Raw genomic sequence first — 10,356 nt, forward strand, 5'->3', positions numbered from 1 at the left:
ACAAATGTCTGATCTCAAGCCCTTAAATGCCTCACATATATTGTAACATGATTTGTAGCACACCATTTTGGTATGAAAATGTTAAAAGCTGCATTTCATGAGTCTCAAAATCAGAGATCAGACTGGTAAAGGTTTTCACCAACAGTTTTGCTGAAGGAATTAGTTGAGGTAATCATTGAGGATTGATAAGCAATTTAAATACCTTGAACATCACATTGAATCAAAGCTGGCCTGGCTGTCCATGATGGCCTTGAAGCCTATTGACATTATTATTGCAAATGTTTGAATTTAATAGGATCAGTACCCTTCTCAGCAGAGTTTACCTGTTATATAACTGAACTTTCAATAAAAGTGTGGGACACTTTACCAAGCTATCTTGACTTGTGCTTTAATATGTTATTGTTAGATATAACATGAATGTGTTTATTTTCTCTAGGTTGGTGTTGTTTCCTGATGCTCTACTAATAATTATCTTATCTTACTTAATAAAGGACATGTTGACCTACTAGCTTTTAAAATAATCCCTTTTTAATGCAATATATACCAGATGTACTGTAATACTATATATTATTGACTTGTAAACTCAAAATGAAAAGAGAACATTCAGAAGCTGAACTATCTCAACATTAACACTTTCCATTGATTATTGCTGGTGATAATATCCCTGGATCCTCTTTTCTTCTGATGAACGTGGTTCTTTGCTTTTATTTTATATATCTGGAACATAAAGATGCAAAAGCAATGGTTAACATAGTTCTTTTCGAGGGACCTTTAGTTTCCAGCTATGTATGCAGTCCATATTTGTTTTATGAATCAGTCAAGAAAGTGATGTTTTTCAAGTCCATTCAAGTTTTTTTGGCATCGAACTGTCCGTCTGACTTTCTCATAGAATTCCCGGAGGAGCCCGTTGAGTTTGTGAAGGTCTTATTTACATCGTCGAGTTGGATTTGTTTGAATTTTAGGAAGTATGAAACACTGAAAGCAACGTTTCTATGACGATTTTAGTGTTTGCAGCATCATTATTTTCAAGTATATTTTGTAATTCATTTTCTGTTGTCCGCCATTTTGCTTTGTTGTGTGAAGAGAGGAAGGACGTTCAGCGTGATAACATCATTTAAGGGAATTTATAAAAAAAAAAAAAAAAACAACTATTGACCATAAACAGCGTCACAGGGCAATAGTTGGATCTATTTTTGGTCATGATGAGGTTTTAACCAATCACATGCCAGCATTTCTAAGGACTGATTGATATATGACATGTTTTCTTTCATTCTTTAACCAGTGTTACCTTCCCAGCTTCATATCACTGTTTTTGTTTCAGCACAACTTAACCCCCGAAGGCTTTATTCTTTTTCATGTAACAATTATTCCTCTTTTCATTTTTGTAGGTATCAGCTTAAGTATGATATTGGTTCCCCGTGCACAGACCTTCCCTGGTTACATATCAGAGCTGTGTGATGATGAGCAGCAGCAGCAGCAGCAGCAGCAGCAGACCCAGCATCGTGAGCAGCCACTGTCTCCTTCTAGTGTCTATGGATCAAGCTACAGCTCAGGACCGGTCCAATGACATGCACTGTCTGGCTGATTGTTTCAGTCAGTCCAAGCCAGGACATACCAAATAGTTCATAGTGGTGGTAAAAGCCATTTGTATTTTTTAAAACGACTAGCTTTAGAGCAGAGAGGCATTTACCAATTCAGTGGGGAGCATCTGAGTGGCCACCTTTTGCTATCACTTGGTTACTAGTGGCAAATCCAAATGGTCAATTAAATGATCAATTCAATTGCTTTCTATGAGGTGCAAGGTTTGAAGTCCCAGGGAAACAAGTTTGACTGGTACGAAGTTGATCTTGTCATGGCATCTGTGCACTACTAATTGCATACTCTCCAAATTGATTAACGTTCTTTTGTATCTGAAGCCAGACAGATAACTCTTTACATAAATACTGTTACACTGTCATCCAAAATGTCATTAAATAATTTACTTACATTATACCATAGTTACATTTAACCAGTTTATTTGAATCACATTCCCCACAAAACAAAACAATGTGTGGGGATGAAGTTCAAGGGATACTTACTTACACTTACTTTTATATTTATTTTCTTACCTGTGTAGTTATGAGTGTTCTCAATCGTTCACTATTGTTGTTTCTTCTTTGATAATCATTGACCGTACTTACTATGTCAAACTGAATTTCTAAAGTGACTAGGGGTATGCAGGTGTTCTGCATGGTAAATAATAATAAAGAAACACAATAATAAAGAAACACAAACAATATAATATTAGACAGGTAAGAATAAAACCTGAAAACCTTGATTCGTGTTATTGATTGCAGGGCATGCATAGCAATACCTTGTACAGGTCATCAATTTCAAAGTAAATCAGTGTATACCATGTCCTATTATTACCCATTAAATTAACAGTCCAGGACATAAGACATGGATTAACTGAATTCTTTACATTATTGTTACTCAATAAAATTATTTATTTTAAAAAAATCCTTCATTACGCTTTCATGCCATATTATATTTTAAAATGTACTTTTTTACTGAAAATATGGGAATATTGTTTTTGTACTACAAAGAATAATTTTACTTGCCCAGTTTATGTGTAATTTGGCATGCTACAAAATCCAAACGATACCAGTTATTTAGTAGCAGGTTTAAGGAAAAAAAAAAGTTTCTTAGCCAGCTAAGAAACTGTTTGTGGAAGAACTCAACAATAAATGGGTAGCATCTATCTGGAAAAAAACATTGCTGTGCTGTGTCAGATACATCATTCCCTACAAATACCATATTTAGACCCGTTCCTTGTGTGATTCAAAAACAAAAAAACTTATATTGCAACATTTCAACTTTTTTTTCCTGGAAAATAACCTTCTGTTTAGGCTTTTTTGTTCATTTAAAACACATTTTCAAGGCAGTAATCATGTTTTTAATAGTAATTTTTTTAACGCCTCAGTTAGACTTGTTTACCTTTTGGAATTTGAAATTCCAAGTGATAGTCCAAAGATTACAAGGAGATGTATGGATAACAGAATCTATATGATTTAGAAAATTCAATATGATTTGGCAAATAGCCAATCTGGTATCAAAGTGCATTCTGAAATGCATTTGCCTTATTATTCAACCCTTTTGTTGTTATCCATTGATAGATGAAATGGTAGCCGTAGCAGTCCAGTGATGAAAGACAAACTAAACAATCATTAATCACTTTTCACCTGAAGAAGAGACCTTTAAGGTCTTGAAAGCTTGTGATTAATTATTTAGCTAGTCCAGTAAAAGATATATCCAAGGAATATAACATCAGAACAAGGTAGTGCCGTATTTATTAAATGTAATTTGCTCATAGTTAAATTGCAATACTTTGTAATTAGAAATCAAGGTTTATGTGAGTAATACAGTTTTGTAATATCCACTTTTTTCTTTACTGGTGATAGTTATTAATATCTTTCCGTGGCAGAGTTCTGTAGGGATGTGTTAACTCCCCCATACATGTTTAAGATGACTCACTTACAGTAATTGACTGAATCTATCTGTGTCAGCATCTAGGTGGGACTCAAAAGTCCAAGTGATTTCAAACCAGACATGAGAGGTTGGTTGTGGAGAGTGTCAGGTATGAAAACAATAAGTGTGTATATTTGAGAATAGTCTTTAGTTTTTGTATTCCCCTTTCCACCCAGTATATTTAAACAGTAACAAAAAACACCCATTAAAATGTTCTGTAGCTGAGATTAAAGTTGATAATGAAGAATGAAATTTTGTTTGGATTCAAATAAAAAGTTAAACTAAACAGGATGCCACAAAATATAAATGATACCGATTTGTTAGTAGCAGTCTTATAGAACACAATCTTATATTTGCAGCCTAACATATTATAACTGCATATTTACATTTCATGGTTTACTTTCAGAACAACAGCAAACGTGTTGTATTTTTATGTGCTTACCAGCAAAAGAAATGACACCAGGTGCAGGGCCTCCTTTTAGGTTGAATTATGAGCGTTGAATTCCTTATTAATAAAGGCATGTTTTATCCGGTTCAGTATTCCAGTGAGCTCTGTAGTTGGGAGAGGTCAATGACTGGCTCAGTCGTTTTACTTCAATCATGCCACAGTTGGATCTGTAGATGTCAGACCCAGAACAGTTGACTACTGCAGTTAGGTAATATGTTTAAGCTTTTGGCAATGCATAATGATTTAATTGCAACAGGATACTTCCTGTCCTTATGCTGCCATGAAAGACAGGATTTATTCTGCAATGAAACATAGTCTGCCCTAATTGCCCAGGATTAATAAAGACGGAGACTCATCACCAACAAACAATTCCAAAGATTGATTGGTTCCATGAAGCAATATTAGATGGACAAGGTAGACATGCCTTGCATTTCATAGGAAAATAAATCTGATTACATGGCAATTTGTTGACATACAGTATGTCATCATCTAAGGTTGTATTAGCAGTGCATTTCTGTGGTTGCTGCAGTAAATTTATGTATGATTCTAAGCCAATAAAAGTCAGTACAGATTCAAAAGTAGTCTTTGCGATTGTACCCAAAGTTTATTTTGCACGTAACACATTAAAGCATATTTGGACATAGTGCAGAAAGTAAAAAGGTGTATTAATGTATTATTTTAATTTAAAAATATTTTCTTTATAAAGGAGATCATCTAGATCAGGGGTTCTCAACCGGGGGTCCGCAGCCCCCTTGGGATCCTCCAAAAATAAACCAGAGAATGTGTTATTTTCCCTGCATGCTTATGATACACTTCAGCCATCAGCATCAAAACAACAAAACCCACAGAATGATGATACAGAACTTCCTTCAATAAGTTCAACTGTAAGTGCTGAAGAACAGTGAGGAGGTGGTGTTGAGTGAAAAACATAAAACCGTTATTAACCCAGCAAAATTAAGAAAATACGAAGACAGCTACTTGAATTTCGGCTTTATTTGTACTGGAAGTGGAGATATACCTCAACCGCAGCGTGTAATTTGTGCAGAAGTACTGTCCAATGAATGATTGAAACCCTCCAAACTACAGAGACAGTTACCAAGCACGAAATATATAAAAACAAGCAACATTCATTTTTTGAGTGAAAGGCTAAGGAATTGCTTGGTGGAAAAGCCGGAATGAAATCCACAACTACCGCGGATAAAAAGCTTGTAGTGTCAGCCTACATAGTGTGGAAAATTGCTAAAGCAAAAAAATCGCATATGATTGCTGAGGAGTTGATAATGCCGTGTGCCATTGAAATTGTAAAGGAATGTTTGGAGAGCAGAAGGCCAAGGAACTGGCAAAAATACCAATGTCACATGACACTGTCACATGACACTGTCAAACGACGGATCGCTTTTATGTCAGAAGACATAAAAGCGATCCGTCTGCTAAATAAACAAATAACAAAGACATAGTTTCGCAGTGCATTGATCGGCTGCATGTAATGATTTTGCTATACAACTCGAATCCACAGACAAATGTCCCATTTACTCACCTATGTTCGGTATGTGTGGAATAAGGGAATAAAGGAAGACTTTTTGTTTTGCAAGGAGCTCAAGACAACAACAACGTCTGACGATATTTTCAAACTGTTAGATGATTTTATGACTTCAGAAGAAATCAGCTGGACTAATTGCATTGGGGTCTGCACTGCTGGAGCTGCAGCAATGACCGGAAAGCATTCTGCTCTTGTGCAAAAAATAAAGCCGCTGCACCTATTATTTGGACACTTTGCTTTTTACACCGAGAAGCACTTGCTGCGAAAGATACTGAACCAGATCTTCACAGTGTTCTGAACACAGCGGTAACGCTCGTTAATTTGATTAAATCCAGAGCAACAAGCTCCAGGTGTTTTGCTTCACTTTGTGAGGAAGTGGGTGCAGAGCAACATTCCTTACTCATGCATACAGAGGTGAGATGGCTATCTGGAGGCAGAATGCTTACCCGTATATTTAATCTCAAGGAAGAGTTACGTACTTTATTAGCTTATAAGAAACCTGAGTTTGCTGGGGGCTCCCGAGTAGCGCATCCGGTAAAAGGCACTCCGCGTGGAGCCCTATAGCCTAGAGGTCACCTGTTGAGTCCAGGCTATTCCACTGCCGTCCTTGGACAGGAGTTCCCAGGGGACAGCGCACAATTGGCCGAGCGCCGCCCTGGGGGGGTGTCCTCGGCTCACTGCGCACCAGTGACCCCTGTAGAGTAGCTGTGTGCCTGCGGGCCTGTCTGTAATTTGCCCAGAGTTGCGTGGTCCTCCGATGCTGTAGCTCTGAGGTGGCTGCATGGCGGGCCTGCAGAGTGAAAAGAAGCAGATGGCTGATGGCACATGTTTCAGAGGACGCGTGTGTCCGTCTTCGTCCCTCCTGTGTCAGTGCTGGGGTGGCAGCGGTGAGCCGGGCTCAAATAAACAATAATTGGGCTTACCAAATTGGGGAGAAAATAAGAAAAATAATTGGAGATTCCAAATAAAAAAAAAAAACAAGAAACCGAGCTTGCTTGAAGAAACCGAAGTGCTGAAAGATGACGTTTGGCTGGCAAAACTGTGTTACCTCACAGAGATATTTGGCAAAAAGGTTGAAAACCCCTCATCTAGATCATTAGTTGTATTTTCTCTTGTGTAATAAAGATATAAGATGTAATAGAGATATATTCATTTGGTTCTGTAATTCTTCTGGTGAGTATATATGTTTAATGTTGTTGCTTTGAGAAGATAAAAAGTGTTGTTTAAAAAATATACAGGTATATAAATATATATATATACATTGGTATATTCTTCAGTATTCCGACAGTACATTGACAATTTCATTTTTTGTGTACATTTTCTGGTTGATTGTTTGGACAATCCATCAGACAGTGTTTTTTTTTTTTTTTTTTTTTTTTTAAAGAGTGTTTTGTAAAGTTTTAAATAAAATTTAAAAAAATAATTATGTGCATTTGTAATAATTATCAGCAATGTATAAATACAGCTATATGAATTAGCTGAATCTATGTCCCCCTCCAAATTAGCAGATATTGTTCCATCTCCCAATAAAAATCCTTTGGCTCATAATTATTTTAGCAGTCTGCCAGCCTTTCCCTCTGCAAGGTAAAATGAACAACCTTGTCTTGCTTTCAAATGTGGTACAGTGATAAGAAAAAGTACAGGGCATGTATGCTTGTGTGCTAGATTCTGTTGTTCAGAGATAATTGGCCCCTATTGATTTTTTTTTTTTTTTTGTGAGAAATCTGAGAAAGGCTATTCAAGCTGCGTCTGTTTTTGTTTTACTTTACTTTGTTTGTCTTGTAGGCTAGAATGAAAAAAAAAAAAGATTTGGGCACGTTACTTTCTAAAAAATATTTTCTGTTCTGTAGAAGTGAGTTATCTATTAAGAGGAAAGGCTGTTTTAATAGTCCTCCAATACATTCAGAACACAGTGCTCCAATACTCTATTTTAGCACTTCATTGAATGAAAAAAGCCCTCACAAGATTTTGCTTGACTATCATTGTTTTTTCTTTCTTTTAAAGAACATGTGCGCAATATTATTCTTGTGTAAAAAAAATAATCTTACAAAATTGATCGTTTGTGTTACAATGCAACGTACAGCACTACAGTACTAGTTATATTGTGATTTTTTTTTTTTACTCAATCCTGTGCCTTTCTTTTTCACTGTTCCGTTATGTAAATGAAGAGGTTAATAAGCAAACTGAATAGACAACATAATATTGTGTCAAGATAATCCATGCTGTTTCTACTAAGAAACCCCACTTTTTTGGCCCCAATCATATTTTTTCTGCTGTCCTGTTCTTGGTCAGACCAGTGAATGTGCATTTTATTTAATTTGTGGTTACATACCAATATAAAGCACCAAGATACAAGTAGAAGTTATGAAGTGCCTTCCCAAGCAGAGCTGCAGTACCACCAAAATAAAATAGAAAAGTACTTCATGTAACATCTCCAAAACAGTGTGAAATATATTGTAGAAATAAAAAATAAAAAAATGATATCAAAACCAGGGTTCCTCCTTCACTCCGTCAGGTGGAAACTAGTGTTACAAAATAGGAGGCGCTTTTTTACACAGAGAATTGTGAGGGTCTGGAACCAACTCCCCAGTAATGCTGTTGAAGCTGACACCCTGGGATCCTTCAAGAAGCTGCTTGAGATTCTGGGATCAATAAGCTACTAACAACCAAACGAGCAAGATGGGCCGAATGGCCTCGTCTCGTTTGTAAACTTTCTTATGTTCTAAGTATAAAGACCTGCAGTTAAGGAGTCAATGGTAACACCTCCTTCATTGCACTTGAAGACAGGTTTTTTATTGGACAAGTATTGCAGACTCTCGAGACTTAAGCCAAGAGTCATTTCTAGTGTATCCAAATTGTAGTTTCCCCAATGGAAACATGCAGTCTCCTGGAACAACATAGGTTATTGAGAATGATTTATGGGTGTCAAGATACACATCTGATGCTGTATTCACTTCTAATGAATTATGTTTGACGCAATATATTATATGCCTCTATATAGTTTATCTGTTCTTTTGCTTGTGATGGAAAATCTCTTCCTGAAAACACCATGGTTTTCTTGATTCAGTTATTAGTCATACTTGAACATTGGTTTTATTTAGGAAGAACCTCAAGTATAAGAGTTGGCCTTTATTTCAGAATAGTATGTTCAGTATCAGGCTGATCCAGAAGAAATCATAATTTTTTTACTTGAAATGTATCTATCTTCTTCTCACTGTCATATACATGAAAGCCAACAATTCACACCATTATGGTAGTTTTACTAAATGTTTCTTAATGAACTAAAATGTATTGATGTAAAGCAGATTTCAGTCAATGTTTTTAAACAATGGTTATTATTACAGTAATGTGGTGTGAGAGCATTCAGTCTAGATGCACTTGACTCCTTAATAATAATTACCAAATTATTATTATTTGTTTATTTAGCAGATGCCTTTATCCAAGGTGACTTACAGAGACTAGGGCATGTGAACTATGCATCAGCTGCAGAGTCACTTACAGCTACGTCTCACCCGAAAGACGGAGCACAAGGAGGTTAAGTGACTGGGCTTGTAACTGGGCTTGTAACCTCCTGGTTAAAAGCCCTTTTCTTTAACCACTGGACCACACAGCCTCCTACCACAAATCATACAGTAATGATAAAGAATTTTTTATTTTTTTCCAGAGTAAAAAAACAAGACTACAGTGCTCCCTCGATATACAGCCTTTTATACCAAAACAGTTTATAAGGTCATGGCTCCTGTTTTCTCTATAATGCCATTAAACTAGTACTTGAGTTCTATAGGCACAAATAGCATAGTCTCTTAGTGTATGGCTTACAATTAAACTTTCATATGAATAAATGAAGGGATGAAAATGTAATCATTAACCTGGAGGTTCTAAGTTCAATCCCAGCCACTGACTCATTGTGTGACCCTGAACAAGTCACTTAACCTCCTTGTGCTCCGTCCTTCGGATGAGACGTAAAACCTGGGTCCTGAGGTCCTGTTTTAAGTGACTCTGCAGCAGCAGTTGTGATGCATAGTTCACACCAAAGTCTTTGTAAGTCGTTTTGAATAAAAGTGTCTGCTAAATGACTGAATAATAATAATAATAGAAGTGCATGGCGAAGTGAGGAGTGTTTGCACATCATCTAGTTGATAAATAAGCCTACCACATTAAAACTATTGTGGTAAAAGGTATATACAATCCTTTATATACCTAATATAAACATAATGGTTACCCATAATATAAATACATAGGTAAACCATAAGATTTTTTATACAAACAATTTTTTGTGAAACACCTTTGTTCTACTCTCTATTGATACAAAATTATCAGAATTTATGATGAGTGAGTGTATGAAGTTATAGGTGAGGTATAAATTTAGTGGGACCTTTCTGATTTTACTAAATTGTTACACCTTCCCATACCATCCACTACTTTTTTTTCGTTTGTTTGCTTTTATTAATTCATGCTTGTTTATTGTTATGGAAATCAGTTTGATCACAGAAACCGGCAGTACTTTGAAGTAAAAGATGTTGGCTTAAAACCAATTATTATTTGTGTGTAACCTTGTCCTGTTATACTATTTTCACCAACAGCAATTGTTTTATGTAATGTCTGTCTGGCACTGTTTTTTTCTTACTTAATCTTTTCAATTGAATGCATTGTTTATATAGATTAACTTTTAATTAGGTTTAATTCAGTTAGGTTAATGTGTTTGTTTAATTGTGTTTTGTTTAATTTAATTTATTTTTGGTACAATTAGATATTGAAATAAATTATTGAATGTATGAATTCTTGTTTGATTTATTAAAAATACAATGGGCTGGGTTTGCTTTTTTTTTGCTCTAAATTGTAATTAGCACACTTTTAATGT

General features: G+C 35.7%; 1 protein-coding gene across 2 annotated transcripts in view; it reads left to right on the top strand.

Annotated features, from left to right (window-relative positions):
* LOC117394246 (docking protein 6) overlaps positions 1-10,356 on the top strand; it is a 112,733-nt gene extending 102,377 nt beyond the window's left edge. For both annotated transcript variants that reach the window (XM_033992348.3, XM_033992350.3), the window contains exon 8: positions 1,389-10,356. In XM_033992348.3, the coding sequence (XP_033848239.1) occupies positions 1,389-1,567 (179 nt within the window). In that variant the 3' untranslated portion in view covers positions 1,568-10,356. The remainder of the gene's footprint in view (positions 1-1,388) is intronic.

The sequence above is a fragment of the Acipenser ruthenus genome, chromosome 3, assembly GCF_902713425.1.
Source record: "Acipenser ruthenus chromosome 3, fAciRut3.2 maternal haplotype, whole genome shotgun sequence".
NCBI classification, from domain to species: domain Eukaryota; kingdom Metazoa; phylum Chordata; class Actinopteri; order Acipenseriformes; family Acipenseridae; genus Acipenser; species Acipenser ruthenus.